The 17,379-nt window shown below is 37.4% G+C and overlaps 1 protein-coding gene across 2 annotated transcripts in view; it reads left to right on the forward strand.

Annotated features, from left to right (window-relative positions):
- The window catches only part of PTPN3 (protein tyrosine phosphatase, non-receptor type 3), a 63,655-nt gene that overhangs the window by 19,196 nt on the left and 27,080 nt on the right, over window positions 1–17,379 (forward strand). For both annotated transcript variants that reach the window (XM_010153556.1, XM_010153557.1), the window contains 4 exons: window positions 1,456–1,632; window positions 15,373–15,590; window positions 15,977–16,035; window positions 17,011–17,067. In XM_010153556.1, coding sequence (XP_010151858.1) covers window positions 1,456–1,632; window positions 15,373–15,590; window positions 15,977–16,035; window positions 17,011–17,067 — 511 coding nt within the window. The remainder of the gene's footprint in view (window positions 1–1,455; window positions 1,633–15,372; window positions 15,591–15,976; window positions 16,036–17,010; window positions 17,068–17,379) is intronic.

A 17,379-nucleotide genomic window follows, 5' to 3' on the forward strand; every position in this document is an offset into this window, starting at 1 on the left:
GAAAAGGGTGGACAACAAGATGGTTTTAAAAAAAATGGTTAGATGACTTGACTCAGAGGGGAATTGTTAATGGGTCATACTCTACCTGGTGGCCAATAACAAGTGGAGTACTGCAGGGGACTATCTTGGGACCTGTCTAGCTTAACATCTTCATGACCTAGAGGAGGCAATGAAATGCTTCCTCATAAAGTTTGCAGACAACACTAAACTGGGGGGGGATGAGTCAATGAGTTTGAGGCAGGGCTGCTTTCCAAATGGCCCTTAATAGTCTGGAGAAATGGGCCAATAGGAACTGTCTGAGTGAAGAGAAATGCAAAGGCCTGGGAAGGAAGAACCCAGTGCAAGAGTCATCTGCCGTGCCGCTCTCTGGAAAAGAACCTGGTAATCTTTGTAGGCAGAAAGCTGTACATGAGCTATCTGGGTTGCCCTGTCAGCAAAGGCATCCAACAACAACGTGGCAGTATTAACAGAAGCATAGATGGTAGATCAAGGGAAGTGATTATCCCCCTCTTGCTCAGCATTCATTGGATCTTACCAGAATGTTGCAGTTGCTTTTGTGTCCACTAATACAAGAAGGACACTGGCAACAGTGAGAGCAAAGTCAGCAAAGGCCACCAGCCACCAAGGTAGTCAGGAGGCTGGAGCACTTACCCTGTGAGGAGAGGCTGAGGCAACTGCACTTGCAGGAAATAAAGGATTTCCCAGATGCCTAATAACAGCCTGGCAATACTTAGGAGAAAGACAGCTAGAGGATGGGGTAGGTTCTTCAGTTCAGTATATATTGAAACAAGAGAGGCTCTGTCTGGACACAGAGAGGGTGGTAAAGCACTGGAACAGGGTGCCCAGAGAAGCTGTGGATGCCCCATCCCTGGAAGTGTTCAAGGCCAGGCTGGATCAGGCTTTGAGCACCCTGACCTAGTGGAAGGTGTCCCTGCCCATGGCAGGGGGGTTGGAACTAGATGGTCTTTAAGGTCCCTTCCAACCCAAACCATTCTATGATAATTAAAAACTGCTTTATCACAAGGACAGTTGAGCAGTGATTGCTTAGAGAAGCTGTGCAGTCTACATCTTTCAAGTTTTTTTGAGATCTGACTGGAAAAAGCCTTAAGCAGCCTGCTCTGACCTCAACTGATGCTGTTTTGAGCTGGAGGTTGGACTAGATCACCTCCATAGGTCCTTTCCAGCCTGAATTGTCCTATGGTAAGAACTTTAGCAATGCAGGCAGCATTTTAGAGAGGGATAATACGAAATCAGTTCAGTGCACTGAAGCTCGCCATGTGTGATTACCTTAGTATACCATAAAAAATGTTTAAAAGTTGATTATTTAAAGTGAGACCAATAGCCCTGTTGTGAAGATTTCAGGACATACATTGCAATAGGATAGAAACTTCACTTTGATAAACTTTATGAAATATTCTGATCTTCCAACTTGTGTTTGTGTTCCTTATTTTTAAGGCGGAGTCCTAGACTACGTCATGAAATTCGGAAACCACGACACTCATCTGTAGATAACCTTACAAATGAGATTAGTTATATCACTGAAACAGAGGATGTTTTTTATACATATAAGGGCTCTCCAACATCAAAGGACAGTGATTCAGAGTTCTCTCAGAACCGTAGTCCACAAAGGAGGTAAGGACTTCTGCAAGCAATTCGTTGCTTATTTTGATTTTTTTTTAAACTTCTTCATTGCCTATTTTGATTTTTTTCTAAAAAACACCAACCAAAAACTACAGTTTTAGTATAAACCAATCATCATCAGTTACAATATTAAAATGCGTTCCAACAGTTTTATGTTTGCATAAGCTTTATTTTGACAAATTGCTGGACTGCAAATTCCATGATAGAAAATGACAAGTTAAAAACAAACCAGCCCTTCATCCCTAAAAAATCCTCAGTAGTTGAATTCTCAGTAAAATTAGAGAAGCTATTAAGTCATTCCTGTTCCTATATGTAGTATCCTTTTTCCAAGTAGCTTCAGCAACCCTTTCCTACCTCTTAAACTCATCCTTTTTTTTTAGGGCAGGGACTTATTGGACTCTTAAGAGTTCGCTTATGTTCCACACCATGAGCTCAGCATCATCAGTTGAAAGTTGCTGCATTTGAGTAAACACAAGAACATAATAGCACTAGTGGTCATCCATCTTTTTCGTCCTCAGAGGGCTTGCAGATTCCTAATCTAAAGGCAGTCTCTGCTTTTTGCCTTGAGGCATTTTGGCTGTATTCCTTGAGGACCAACTTTGTTCTCCCCTGCAGCAGTCTCTAACCACTGTTAGGTTTGCTTCCAGGGCATAAAGCACATATCTTTGTGCACTGATTATTTGTTTGCTCATATATTACATTTTGTGGGGGGCTTCACTCTTATCTTACAGAAATGTTTCTTAGAGTAACTTCAGATTAACACAATGTTAACTTCAGAACTAACGTGCGAAGTCATTAATTGTTCAGTCTCAAAATGAAAACAGCTACTGTAAAAGTTTCAGCTAGGGAAAATACTGTGTATTAAGATGCAGGTTCCTTGGTAATGCCACAAAAGGAAGATGGAAGGTAATGCCACAAAAGTTCTAGTGATCCCTACACCCCTGGATGTACTTTGAGAAGCAATGTATTAATGGAAGCTGATAGGACTTGCCGGCCTCTGTGATAGTGAGCAGCTACTAACTGTAGCTTTAAACTCTGTTTAAAGTGTTTTCTTCAAATGTTAATTTGTTGTTTCTTATTATTGTTCATGTGCTGTTCTGTTACTACATTACAGCCCAGAGGTTCCTATGAAAGTAGGGAAAATCAACATGTATACATATTTGTCATTTGTCACTGTGATCGTTTGAATTATTTTTCTGACTGGAAGAGTACTAGTAGTGTCAGTAGTAGCCATGATAATATATAAAAGTGATGCCTCTAGGTGTTGTGAATAGGTATAGATAGGAAACCATCTCTTTACTGTATTCTAACATTTACAGATTATACACTTATAGAAGTACTTTCTGAGTAAAAATGAGAGGCAGACCATAAGAGATGATGAGGGTAGAAGCTGCAGACAAAAACCAAGTTACCATGCTGTGTTCTGTGACTGGCTTATTGTATCCTGCCAGATAGCACGTTGTGGCTTTTCTCTTTTGTTTTCCCTTTTCTCTTCTTTTTCTTCCCCTCTAGTTTTTTTCCATTCATTCCTGTTTCACCTTTTGTATACCTACTGAGAATGGAGTGGGAAAGCCTGCTTTTATGCTATTTCTCAGTGAAAATAGGATGTTCTAAATTCGAAAATAGCACATTCATTTATTTTCTGAGCATTAAATGCTGTGTCTGAGTAATATCACTTACTGTGGAGAAGCTTGCCGTTATTACCTCATATAAACCAAATTTTCTGTGTCTTATCCCCAATGCATTCTTGGTTCTTGGATATAATTATAATACTTAATACTCTGCAGAAAACTGAAAAAATGCTTGCATAAATCTGATGCATTTAGATTTGGAGTATGTGCTTTGGAAGGAGAACATAACGCATGGAATGAATGATCCTTTGTTGTATTGATTGTTACTTTTGTGAAGTAAAATGCTTAATACTTTCCTTTTTAACAGTTGAAGTAAAATATACAGTAACCATACAAATCCAAAAAATGTTTCTTCTCTACACTGATGTTTTTCAACAGTTTGTTAGTCAACATACCGCTTTTTCTTTTATGTTCTTAGAGTAGTCACTACTTGCCTCACTCCCCTTGTTAAAAGATGTGAAGTAAAATTAAATATACATGTGTAGTTAAATTTTCTTTCCCTCTTTCAACAAAGCATTTGGAGAATCTTGCCCTATCAGCTAAATCTGGTTTACAAAAGAAAAAGTTTTCCTGTGTTTACCTTCAACATTTAATATGGACAAACACTTGTCCTGGACTTTTGCCGCACTTCAGGAATATTTAGATATTAACTATAAATCACCTTGCAGTGTACTGATAAACCCATTTTTTGCCATGCTGGCTAGATTTGAATTGACATAACTGAAACGTGTTATGGAAAAATATTGAAAATGTAAATCTGGTTTTCTTTTTCATTGGAGGAGAGCCAGGAGTAGCTTTGCATAATCCTGCTAACATATGTTGTCTTTAGAGGCTAATTTTTTTAATGCTTATCCTGCCACCTGAGACTATCAAAAAAGCTGTTTGTGAATGCTAATTGTAAGTAACTAATAGTTTTGATATGGAAAAAAAGAATAAAAAGTTTTTGAGAGTTACTAGCAGACAGCTCTAAGAGGCTGATTTTTAATAGCTGAATTGTTATGTCTGGGACCTCAAATCTTAATTATGCGGATGCTTGATGTTTGTAAACTAAATATGCTTACATCAATTTTATTTACTGTGTCTGAGCCTCAAGACTCTGCAAGCTGCAGTTAGCATGAGATACGGCTCTTCTCTATTTTTCAGGCTGCCATCAGCATTGCAGGGGTGGAGAGATAGTTTTCATCTGCTTCACTTCAGCTCCTGAGTAGTGTCTCAAGTCCTTTTTTATCAGAACAGCAAGTGGCCCAAGATAGGTCTGTCTTCAAACTGTTGTCATATAGTGCTTTTTGAGACAAATATATAGGTCAAATTTGTAGAGCAAGATTTATGGTGTACCTAATCCTACCAAGGCACATTTGGAACCTTGGTGGCTCTGAACTGTAGAAGCCACCACTGCTGGCAGAGCAGTGCTGCACTTATTTCCCTACATACCTCCTGACAATAACAAGTATAATTATTTTCTTAATAATTGATTTCCTTCCTTGCTGTGTTTACTCACTTAAGGGAATCAGTCAAGTTCTGTTTTCTTTCTATGAAACAGTACACAATTTAGAAGACAAATTATACAGAACAGCTCTTAATTTAGAGGGCATAAAACACATCAGTTATTAGCATTTTTTTCTTTAATTTCTTTAACTACAATAACAAGTATAATTATTTTCTTAATAATTGATTTCCTTCCTTGCTGTGTTTACTCACTTAAGGGAATCAGTCAAGTTCTGTTTTCTTTCTATGAAACAGTACACAATTTAGAAGACAAATTATACAGAACAGCTCTTAATTTAGAGGGCATAAAACACATCAGTTATTAGCATTTTTTTCTTTAATTTCTTTAACTGTGTTGTGTGGTATCAACATGTCAACACCTCCAACTATGCTTCCTGTTAAATACCTTTAAATAAGTATGCTGGAGATGAGGGCCAATAATATTTTGTCATGTATTATATTGTTTCTCTGAAGACCACAGTGATTGTTTTAAATATGTACTTCTTGTGAGCATTCTACCTTCTAACTGAAATTTATGAGGTATATTCTACAGGCTGTGAATTGGAAAAAAAAAAAAATTGGAAAATAGAGCATACCACGTGCATAGGCGACCTACAGAAAACCAGAGTGAGTTCGAGTCTCGTGTTGGTGTAGCTAGACTGCTTCTGCTACCCAGATTATCTAAGGTACTTTCACATTCAAGTACAATTTGAGGCTCAGACATAGTGAAAAGAAGCAATTTTTCTCTCTCAGATTAGTGTCTGCAGAAAAGATTGGAGCTGTCTATTACATATGTGTTGTAGACAAAAAATTGCTCTAATCCCAAATTAACATATATTAGATAGAACTTTATTCACAGGGCATGAGTAGGTTTGCTTATCTAAGCCAACCGTCTCAAATCACAGCTGCATACAAAACCTGTCATCACAGAGCTGAAGACGACTTCAACAGGACTTCTGTTTAGCCCAGGGCTCCCCAGCCTTTAGGAAGGAAGCTTCCCCTGTCAGTCCTTTCTCCCCCTTGTTGCCTTGCTGCTCTCAGACTCCTCCGACTGCTACTGCAGCGTGAACGCTCACACGGGCATGGAGTCGACACTGAGCCTTCCGAAGTCTCATAGGTTGCTTTCAGTGTTGTACCACACTTTTTGTCATGGCTGTGCCTCACCAGTTCGGAACAGGTAATCTAGTTTATCTTCGGACTGTACGGCCTACTCACTCTGTCGCTGTGTTTATGCCATGTCTGCATACATATGCACATGCTACTACTGTGATTTTGTTTTTAAAATGATTTCAAGAATAATACTGAGATAAAGCATACTAATTAGTAAGTGCACTTATTTGGTAAGTGGTTTTCAGTTAAAATTGGCTTTACCTCGTCTTGTCTTCAGCTTCCCTGAAGATGTTTTTCTTGAGAGATGTGCATTTTCTTCACTGAAGCACTGCTGCTACTCACTACATTTCTCATTTTAAGCAAAGTAGAAAATCTTTCTGTTCTGTGAGGTTACATATCTTCAGATGTCCTTAAACACTGAGGTCCGCATTAGGGAAGAGTTATGAATACGAAGTCTTATGGCATTTCTTTAAGATAGAAAGTAAATTAAACTATATTATGAGGCTTTATTATTTCTAAAGTTATCTCTGCTGAAAAGCTGGTTTAATTTGGTGGGTTTTTTCCAAAGTTGTGTCATACCAACAGGCTACCTGGCATCAACCCACCCTGACAATTTCCTATCCTGATAGGTAGTCTGGATAGAGCTCCTAGAAAAGCTTGCCTTTGAGAAAAATGTTTCCCTTTCAGTGCAACAGGTTTAAACCACAATTGGTTATTTTTAAAGGTAGGCAGATGGACTTGTGCAGGAAATTCTTTTTGATCACAATTTTCCCTGTTTTTTAGGCTGGTGTGGTACCTGAAGATTACCACCCTTGCAGTTTTTCTCGATAAAGGTACCACTAGAGTTGCCAAATTTGGAAAGCCTCAGGGGTGTAGAGGAACAAATCATGGTTACTGATAGGCCTTTCTGTGACGCGAATGCAATCTGTATGGCTATCGTGTTGATTGAGGGCAGAAGTCAACAGTAAACATGAAGTAGTCATATTAAAGTATGTGATAACTGTTTCAGGACCAGGTTGGGAAATTCCAAAATGTTTTCAATTTAAGCAGTAACCTTCAAATCTAATTTGGCTTTAACTGGGGCAATAGGTTGATTATATTTTGGAATCATGTACTCTGACATGCTTGATCTTGTTTCAGATGGCACTTTTTGGCTTGAAAGACTGCAGTGTCCATCCCCAGTGCAAGTTCTGGTTCTCGGTATTAATGCTTGTTTTTTTAAGAAATAAACTTAAAATATAGCTAATATATAGGGAATGTAACAATGCTTATCACACCCAGTAGTTCATGGTAGAAACCTTCCCTGATGAGCTGTTACAAGAACAGAAAAAGAATTGAAAGAATCTAGCTTACCTTTTACCTTTTGAGTAAATAAGTGAACACTGAAATGACTAAAAGGAATTTTTTTTCTTGTGTTCAAGTATTTGTCAAAATTAAAAATCTGTAGATTTAAATGTTTCAGTAATATGTATTTTAAGCACTTGAACTTAAAATATCAAGGTCCAAGGTTTGCCATGAAAATGTAGACATGAAACTGAGTAGTATTTTAAAGAGCTTTGAACTTTCATTTTCCCTGTATGTTCCTTTCCTTTTTCTCAAGCAGCTTCTGGTGGCTGAGGTGTGATACAGATATTCACACTTCTCAGTGAAATGAGAATTGAAAGTGAATAATGAATGAATGTCAAGAAATGAAAACTGAAAACCACTGTTGTTTAGTGCTCTTAACCTCCAAGAAACCAGCTGTGGGAAGCTGCATGGTTTTTCAGCCAGTCCCTGTGAAAAGGGACTCTGCACTCATCCTGTTGATGGATATAAGGTTTTAATCCAGCTTTGTGGAAAGCCCATGTGTTGTTACCAACACCCCCACTTGCACCTTAATTGACTGTTGTCTCCTTTAAGTAAGCTGGTGTTTCTTTCAGACAAAGTGTTAGAAGCATAAGGTTACTGAAACAAACAGGTTTCTTTGTGGTTCAGGATAATCTTATTCATGTTATGTATGCAGGACCAATTTCTCCTTTATATGAAGAGCAGAGCTTATTTTTGACCTTGTATATTTAAGTTTAATGGCTTGTGCTTTTAAAAAATGTTTTTATACTACAGGTGCAATAGTTCATAGTGTTAATATAGCTGTTGCTTGCCCTTTTTCATGTTTTGGAACACATTTCTGAGTGGGAAGAGTACATGTTAGCAAAAAAATATAAATTTATCTATGTATTTAAGGCACTATTTTGAGGGAAAAAAATTACTGGGTTGTTTTCTTGGAAAAGTAACATGATGAAGTTGTGTTGGAGGGTCTTGCTCCTTGAACTGTATTCAATTTCTCTTGTTCACTCTGTAATTAAAGAAACGAGAGTTGTCTGTCTGGTTTAGAACAGCAGACTGTGTAGGACCAAGTGTTCTGGTAGTTTAAGAGTAGACTCAGTGGCCTCACAGAAGAGATTAGCTGTGAAATTTTCTTTTTAACCTGTATCTCAGAAAGACAGTTATTGTAAAACATGTTTCTAAGTGATCAGGTATTAGTATCAGTCAGTAGGAAAAACTTACTGACACATGAGGCATTACAGATCTTATATTTAACATCATGTATTAATTGGTGAGAGAAATCTGGCTACTAGTTACTCATAGGTATGAGCATATGATGTATAAGAAGAATCAGAAGGCTGGGGAGGGGTTCGTCGCATAGTTGCCTTGCTCTGCAAAAACTGGGTTAACAAGAATATGGAGCCGACTCTTCTTGGAGGTGCACAGCAAAAATTTAAGGCGATGGGCACAAGTTACAGCAAGAGAAATGCTCAAAAGATTGTATGTGTGTGTTGGAAATCACACGGGGATTAATTAAGGCTTTGTACACATGGACAGAAAGGTGCAGGTGTTTCCATCCTTGAAGAACCTCCCAATGCAACATGACAAGGACCTGAAGAACATCTGACTTCGATGCTGGCTCTTTGAACAAGAGTTTAGGTGATCTATCAAGATCCCTTCCAACCAAAACTACTTGGAGTCTACAGTTCTACTTGTTATAAATGCAGTATATTCCTCCATAAGCTTTTCTCTTAAACATACATGCAAAGCTATAAACCTCTTAAAATTATATTCTAAAACTCTCTTTTGCTGGTCATATGGATGGCATAATGTACACAGTGCCAGAGTTGAAGAGGAAGGAAATGAAATGATGAACTAGTATACAGAAAGGAAATTCACTTGCACTATGCTATGAATTTCTGGAAGTGCATATACGCTCCTGGTGTAAGTGTGATGCATCATCTGGTGAAGGTTCTGTGCTGAAAATAGATTTCCTGAACGTAGTCTGCATTTGTTCAATTCTTTCAGCTTACCATTTTGATAGACAATAAGCTGTAGCAGCATAGTGAGATTTGGTGAATGTACTATGGGAACACATCATTATTTCAACTAAATACTATTCCTTTTATTAAAAAAATTTTCAAAGCACTACAGTTGATGAAAATACCCTTCCAAAGTATTCAGCTGAGTCCTAGCCACTCTTTTCTTGGTAGAAAATTGCAAACCATTAAAAAATTGTTATTTATCCTTAATTTTTCATCGTATACAGACATGTTCCATTCCTTGTTCTTACAAAATCTGCTGCATTTATAAGTCTGTTGTCGTTGTTAATGTACTTCAGTCTTTCTCAAGGAAGGTGTCCTAATACTAGGCAATGGATCTCAGAACATTTCAGTTACTTTCAAATTAGAGTTTTAAGATTACTACTAATGGACTTTGAGTTTTACTGTGTTCTTCCATTCAAATATACATGAAAATAGTATATGTGTATATTTCGCTTCCATGCAAACCTTTCTTTTTAAATACGTATCCTTATTAACATGTACTACGCTTTCCTTGCCAGTTCAAAAAAAATTATCATTTTGCATCCAAAAAGGAAGTCTGAAAGTGGAAATGCAAATCTGTGATAAGACAAATCTTGGACCAAGCCAAGCAGTTGCAGAGTGTAAGAATACATGAAATTTTTATGGAAAGTTGGTAAAGTGGAAGATGGTCTAGAGAGGCAGTGCAGAGTAATGGAACGATTCCCTTTATGGGTGATGGCAGCAGCTTACAAATGTGGATTGTTGGAATTTGTAGAAAATCACTGAAAAAAACCCTCATGTACACCATGAAATCTGCGAGTTTTTGTCTGTAATGGTACTCTGAAGTATGCAGTACAAAGAATCTACGTGGCCTTCTTAGTTGTTTTGTTCGTAGAAATGCTGGAGATGAGCTGTGCAAGTCATTCTGTAGATAAATTTCTCTAAAAGGTAGCAAAAAAGTGCTCCTGTAAATATCTTCTACTGATTTGGTTTATGAATAATAGTCCCAGTTATATGGTGAGTTCTCAGAAAAGAGGTGATAATGGAAGTGCTGGCACACTCAGTCTCCTCAGCCTTGCAGGTGTTAGAATAAAAGAAGCTTAAGAAATTCAAGAACACCACAAGGGCATAAACCTACAGATGTTTCCTTCAGTTGTTTGTAAAAGGGGAGTTTTGCTACAGTTCTATTGTTTCAGTTGTCCCTTTTCTCTTGGGGTTTTACTCTGCTGTAGTTTATCATCCTCAGTTCTCAGAATAGCAGAATTCCCTGGTAGGGCACACTGAAATGGGGAGGAGGGGTCTTTCCTTAAGACCTTTTCTTTTTGTCCTCCTGACCGAAGAGGAGAGTTAGATATTTTTCTTTTTCTTGGCAAAGAGTTTTTTTATAAAGATTATCACTGACAGAGCAATCTATAGTGAGTGAAAGATAGAAATGGCATCATTCTAGAGGTACTGTGGAGTAAGGATGAGAAATTACCTGCAGTTTTAAAGAGTTTGCTTGTTAGCTGCACCAATGGAAAGCTTAATCTCCTTGCAAGGAAGGCCACTCTTTCTTGATGAAAAAGCTGAATGGCTGGTTTGGTGAGTGTTCTCTTTTATTGACTTAAAATACAGTCCTTGTCCTGTGTTCTGAAATGAGGAAGATCTGTTAGCATAATGTGGAATACTGTGTAACCAAAAAACATCATCTAGTTATTCTTGTTAACATGTCAGCGAGTAATTAAATGTTAGAAATACTGTTTAAGTTGTGGAGATCAAAATTCTGAAGCTATAGCACACTGAGCTACTAAGAACTTTAGGATGACACAGCTGCATTGTCCCTGATGAATTCTTTTAAGCACTGAATTTCGTTGCTTTCTAGGTCAAATTTTTGGTTTCTTTTTTTCCATTTTAAAAGGTTACAGAATGATTTAGTAACTCTTTCAGAGCTGTTATGTTTGAACTAAAGTAACTGAAGTGCAATAATTCAACAGAGAAACCTGCAGCAAGTATTACCAAGAATTTATATCCCACATGTAAATCTCCAAATGTATTGGTGAGATGATGAAAAATTTGCTGTATGTTTTTATGAACAGAATAGGAATGGAAGCCCAGGTTGCTGTTTGCTGTCTCAAATGACCTCACCCTGTTGAGGGGGTGGGGTAATAGGAGAGATGATATATTAAAAATAGGGACATTGTGTCTGTTTGCATCACATTTTCACAGAGTGTAAATTTTCTCGGTGAAGGCTTTTGGAAGGGGTTAACTTATGGCAATATGAATTCCAGATAGAATTTGGTAATACAGCTGTAGTTCTATTGTGGTGAAATGTGGAAAAGATGTACAGTTTCATTGTTCTTTGCCTCACAAGGAAATCAATTAGCTTAAACAAAAATAAATTCAGTGTTTCTTTATTTTTAGCATGACTTCCTAAGGAAATAAGGCTTATGTCATTGCCTCTGTTCCCTCTTCAGAATGTCTGGACGATTGCAGTCAAATCTAATGTGGGAGTCAAGTTTTCAAAGATGCAAAGTTTAGTGAATGTCAGTGACTAGGCAGAAAAAAAAACCTTAAATTGATCTTATCCTCTCACTGAGCAATTACAGTACAAGTTCAGTGGTTGTCTGTTCCATTTAGATGTGGGCTGATCAAGCAGCAAGTGCATGCACGATCCCTGAGGATCTGGTGTTCGCTGCTGGCACTTAAGGAGTAAAAATGCTATGGGGATTGCAAGCAAGGAGAACCAGAGGTATTTGTGGGATAGTGTAGGTGGCTGTCAGTGGAGTCAGAAGGGGGATATGACTGCAGTAAAAAAAGAAGTTTAGTGCTGTGTAAAAAAAAAAAAAAAATATTAAAGGAACACACAACCGAAACCTTCACAAACTCTTAGGGAATCAAGTTTCACCACCTTTGCCTCTCAAGGAAGAATTTCTTCATATTATAGAATACATACAAGAAAACTTTTAAAATAGTGTTAGTGCTGCTGTTTTTAATGTAGTTTTGATGACACATAGTTTCAAACAATTCTTAGTTTTGAGGTTGTTTTAGAGAACAGTAATTGAAAATCTAACTGTATACAGTGAATTTTCTCCTATAACTTGACAATTCAACAACTCTGCGTTAAAACTAGACTGCTTCACGTTCTGTATTTTCCAGCATGGACTTAGAGCACTCCAGTTTTTTTGGTCACAACTGAATTTGTAAAGCTGTCCCATCTGCCTTGAACTTACTTTGCTTTGCAGGCACCTTTTTGGTAACTTGTACTTTCAAATTTATCTTAGCATCACAGCTATTGTTCTAATTGATGCGATGTAGTTTAGCTCGCTGTTTCAGGTGATTTCTGGTGAAGGTAATTGGATGCTTTGGAAAGTGCTCTGTGCTGTAAGTTTTTATTTCTCTTCTGTGCTAGATTGTCCTCATCCGTGTAACCACTTCTGCTTTGGTTATTTATGCTTTGCCTTAAAGATCTCTGTCAACATCTGTTCTGCTCTTGGATTATGAGAATGTGTATGAAAATTCATGGTTCTGAAGCAGCCTGTGCTCATTTGTTGTTACCTGTACATAAAGTGTTTGCCACGTTTGGCTTTTTACAAAATGCAGTCAGTGACATCTGTAGCCATTGCGATGCACATCTAAAACTTTCTTAAATGATGTAGTGTGTCTTACTAAATAATTGCCTCTGTAAACTCCTACGTAGTTTACGCTGCGGTACCAGATGTGTGTTATCTGCAGCTGGGCTTCTGCCAAAAGTGGAAGTGAGAGGTTAGAGCTGCCTTGGGATTTTTGTTGAGTTTTTCATAAATTCTGTAATTGTCTGATTCAGACATTCAGCATAGGATTCAGTATTCTTTAATATAGCGTGAGCATACCTTTTGGCTGTTATGCAGGCTTTTTTCTTTTTTTTTTTGAGAGAGAGGGTTTAGTTCTTGTTTTCCTCAATATTTAACTTATGTTCATTTATTGTTGATTTTTGGTTTGTTTGTTTTTCACAGGTCATCTGAACAAGAATCACCAAAGTGAGTTTTCTTTGAACTTTCTACTGTAGGATGTCTAGCTTTAAGATATATTATATAATACATAATTTGAAGTGATTTTTCAAAGTAGTGGTCTTGTATGGTTAGATGACACAAATAAATATATAAACCAATGAAGACTTAAGATTTGTGGTTTAAAAAAAAAAGGTTTTGGATCAGGATGTGGAACGTCTTAAGTCCTAATACACCCAAAATCACTGTTAACACAATAGTTGGTTAAAAGCTGTTGTAAATGTTTAATGATGCAAAAATCCACTGGCAGTTTTATTGGGTAACTCTTTATGATAGTAACAGAAGTCATTAACTGAAATTATTTGTCATATTTTTCTGGTATTGTTTGGGGTTTTTTTTCTACACTGAAAAATCATTATGATCTGTAATCTCAACTTGTAAGTGAAATGTTGTGTGTTTTTCTTAAATCACTATGTTCTGAAAAACTTGTTAGCATGTATTTGCATGAACACTGTTCCTACTTACTTACCTCTACCTCACAGGAATCATGAAGAGTCCTGGTAGCTATCAGATAAAGCAATCATACTGTCAAAATTTTGTTTTTAAGTGTCATAGTTCACTATTTCAGAGTATTTTCAAGTTTTTGAGAGTGCCAAGTGAATAATATCTCCTGACCGCAGAGAAAATATTTTCTGCAATAACTGAAAATTCTGCGAATGTTGTACAAAACACTTTATTCCCATGGCCAAGTACACATAGTATAATTGAAGATCAGAAATGTTATGGCAAGAATAAGGTTGCTTGATGACACCTTTCAGAACGTTTACAGTAGTTGCAGTCGGGTTTCCAGAAGCCAAGAAATAAGTGCTTGCATTATTGAAGTTTGCTGCAGTGAGAGTCCTGTATGTTAAAAGCCTAAGCTATATTCGCCTGCAGTGTGGTATCACTCCTCACCGACAGCTGGCAGTGGTTGCTGGAAATGGTGCAGAAAAGCTGACATGGATAGTTAGACTAGTACCAGAGCAGAGATGAATGTTTGAGTTTACAAATTTCAGTGCCGGGGTTTATTTGCATATACTTCTGCTACTTTAACCCTGTGAGAATTTAATGTTGCTTTTAGGGGTAAACTGCATTAAACTAACAGCCTGTCTACTTCCAAGGATCAAACGTGTTCCATTGCAGTGCTGGGTTGTCAGTAGCGGTGCAGAGTATTCTTGCAAGATGTACTGCCACTGAGCATGATGATCTATCACCGAAGTGGAAGGCCTGTCTGCAGCGGGGTAATACTAGTAGCTACCGCTCAGTTTCAGCCATATGCAGTGTTGTGTTTTAGTGATATGAAACTGTCTGAGCTATATCTGAGCTTACCCCAGGACAGAGGTTTTCACCAAGTGCTGTGCGGCATTGGTGAAGACGGAGCAGTTCGCATGTATGATACCTGTGAGTTTGATCCAGTTAAAGAAGGGGTTTAGTTGTATTAGGCAGGGGGTCTGCATTTCGTCCTCTTCAGAAGAGAGCGTGCAGTTAAATGAATGTTTGAATGGTTCTGGAGTACGACCAGGCAATTTGGGCAATTCTAAGATTTTTGGTGTTCATTTACTTACCTGTTTTCATTATTCTTGAACTTTAAGGTTCTTGGCTCACTAGCTCAGGTCCCCATTTAATACTGGGTCCTTCTTCGTGGTTATAGCTGCCTCAACAACAGAATATATATGTCATGAAACCTTTTGTTGTCACTTCATTTCCTGTTTCTCTGACAATTTACCTTGGCTTTTCTGCAAAGTGCCTTTCCAGAGGGATAAGGTTGAAATGGCGCTCATAAGGCGGAGAGATTAAAATCAAATGTTTTGCATAAATGGGAGTGGAATCTTGGCAAAAGGTTTTAATGGGTAAGATTGTCAACTGAAGTCCCTTTCCCCTGGAGTTCAACTTTCTTCATGCTACTGTGATGTCCTGTACATCCAAATACTTTGCTGATAGTGTTTTTGCTGCTCTAGTTTTGTCCATTCTTCTGGATGTCCACCGAAGAAATGACAGGCTTAGATCATAATCCAATCCTGTTGACCCTACTCTGCATCTCAAGAAGTGATGTTAAATCTGAAGTATAAAGTTGGCTTGCTCTTTTAACTGGGCAGTACATTTGCATGTTTTATTTAATGTAAAAATCTGGATAATGATACCTTTGTAATGTTTATTTATCCTTTTTAAATGAAGGAATGTATTGGGAAACAGTCCAACGCGGAGTTCTCTGACCCGTACCTCACCTAAAGCCTTGGCTCAGTCTCCATATGGAGTTGCTAACGTTTCTGGCCGTTACCCATTGGAAGGAGTCGATAAACAGTTCTTAGAAACATATGACAACGTTACAAAAAGTAGCTCAACAGAAGATTCCAGTCAGTACTACTGTGATAAGGTAAGTTCAGGTGCCTTTTGTTGAAGTCAAAGCTAGTATTGATTGCACAATTGATTCAAATGTGTGGCACCTAACAATTTTTTTCCGTTTAAGTCACCTTTAGTAAAGACAACACAGTGGAAATTGTAATAGGAGCTATCATTGGAGAAAGCTAAGATGATAGTAAGACTGTTAGGACAGAGCAAGTGGAGAACATATTTGCTGTTGTGTATGTTGCTATTTTATAATTTAAAAGGTTACAGTCATGAGTATATTTTGTAACCTTACCTTCTTCCTATTTTAAATGTGGATTTTTTCACATCTGAGTTGGGATGCGCTCTTTTCTCATTTGCTGCTGTTATTTTAAATATTAGAAAAATTTTGGTTTGTTTTTTTATGTATTGCAGAATGACCTAATTGAGGGAGACTTACTTTTGGTGCATATCATACCAGATGAAGACGGGAAGTTTGGATTTAATCTAAAGGTAAAACAGCAATGTTTTAGTTAATTTTAAATGCTATATAGAGATACTCTGCTATCAGTTCATTATTATTTTTCATTTTTAATGCAGTGCTTTGGAGAAAGCAGTATATTCTACAGGAATTTCTTGTGGACCCAGAGTGCTTAGAAGTGGCAGCCTAATCCTTCAGTGCTAAAGCAACACTTACAGAAATAAGCCTCTAATAATTCTGTGGTTTTTAGTTTCATATACTGTGGGCATGGCACATTTCCTAAGCAGACTGCCTATTTGGCTGCTTAAATATGAACTTGGAAGCCTAATTTAGGGCATCAACTTCTGGAAAATTGGACCTCTGTATTATAAAACAAGTTAAATAATTTGTACTCTCTAATTGAGTATATCCATTAAAAAAAACTATTGGAAACATGAAAATTAATTTATTAAGAAAATGGAAATTACTATTGGTAATTGACTTCTGCACATTTTTTACATTCCCCCACTGTAATTCAATTTAAGCAGATAGAGAAGTGTAAATTAGGCATAATATCAAAATCGGGACAGAGTTTGATCTTTTCACCTTGGGCACTTATTGCTGGGGCAGTGACAGAAGGTCATGTAAAAAGAATAAGGGAGAACAGTTGTCTGGAACTTCAGTCCTGCCTGATCCCTTGCAGGTTCATCACGACATCTAAGAACACTGTTTACCTTGAAATTTCAAGTGTTGGATTAGGCTTGTTTGAAGGGTAGGGTTAGAATAAATGCTGCATTTGATCTGATTATTGCCTATTAGTGTTTGACTAAGTAAGGACACTTGGTCTACTTTACTGGAAATCGGTAGATTTAAAGACACCACACCCTCCTCCACTCCTTTGCTGATGAAAATTCAACCTTACTAACCTAACTTATATAAAAAGAAATAAGTGATTACTTGTTTAAAGAGCTAATTATGCTTATAATAATGATCTATTTATGGTTGTTATTTACTTGACATTCCTCTAGGGTGGTGTGGATCAAAAAATGCCATTAGTGGTATCAAGAATAACTCCAGGATCACCTGTAAGTAAATTCCTAAGACTTGTTTAATACCTCCCTTTATTACGCATTCCACCCCTCATGTACATGTAGGAATTTGGAAACCCATAATCAGGAAATTGAAACTGAAATTGATTTGACCAGTGGTTTCTTAAACCACAGTTGAAAAGATCTGAAAATGTTAGGCAAACAAGATAGCAGTAAAAAGCAGGTTTGTTTCCCCCTGTCATCTCAAAAAGTGTGTTTTGAACTGGAAAATGTGGTTTAAAGGGCAGGAGCAATGACTGAAGATATGGACTAGTGTTCATTAAAGAAGTGAGTAATCTAGGCCACTGT

Source organism: Eurypyga helias, unplaced genomic scaffold, assembly GCF_000690775.1.
Source record: "Eurypyga helias isolate BGI_N326 unplaced genomic scaffold, ASM69077v1 scaffold15006, whole genome shotgun sequence".
NCBI classification, from domain to species: Eukaryota; Metazoa; Chordata; class Aves; order Eurypygiformes; family Eurypygidae; genus Eurypyga; species Eurypyga helias.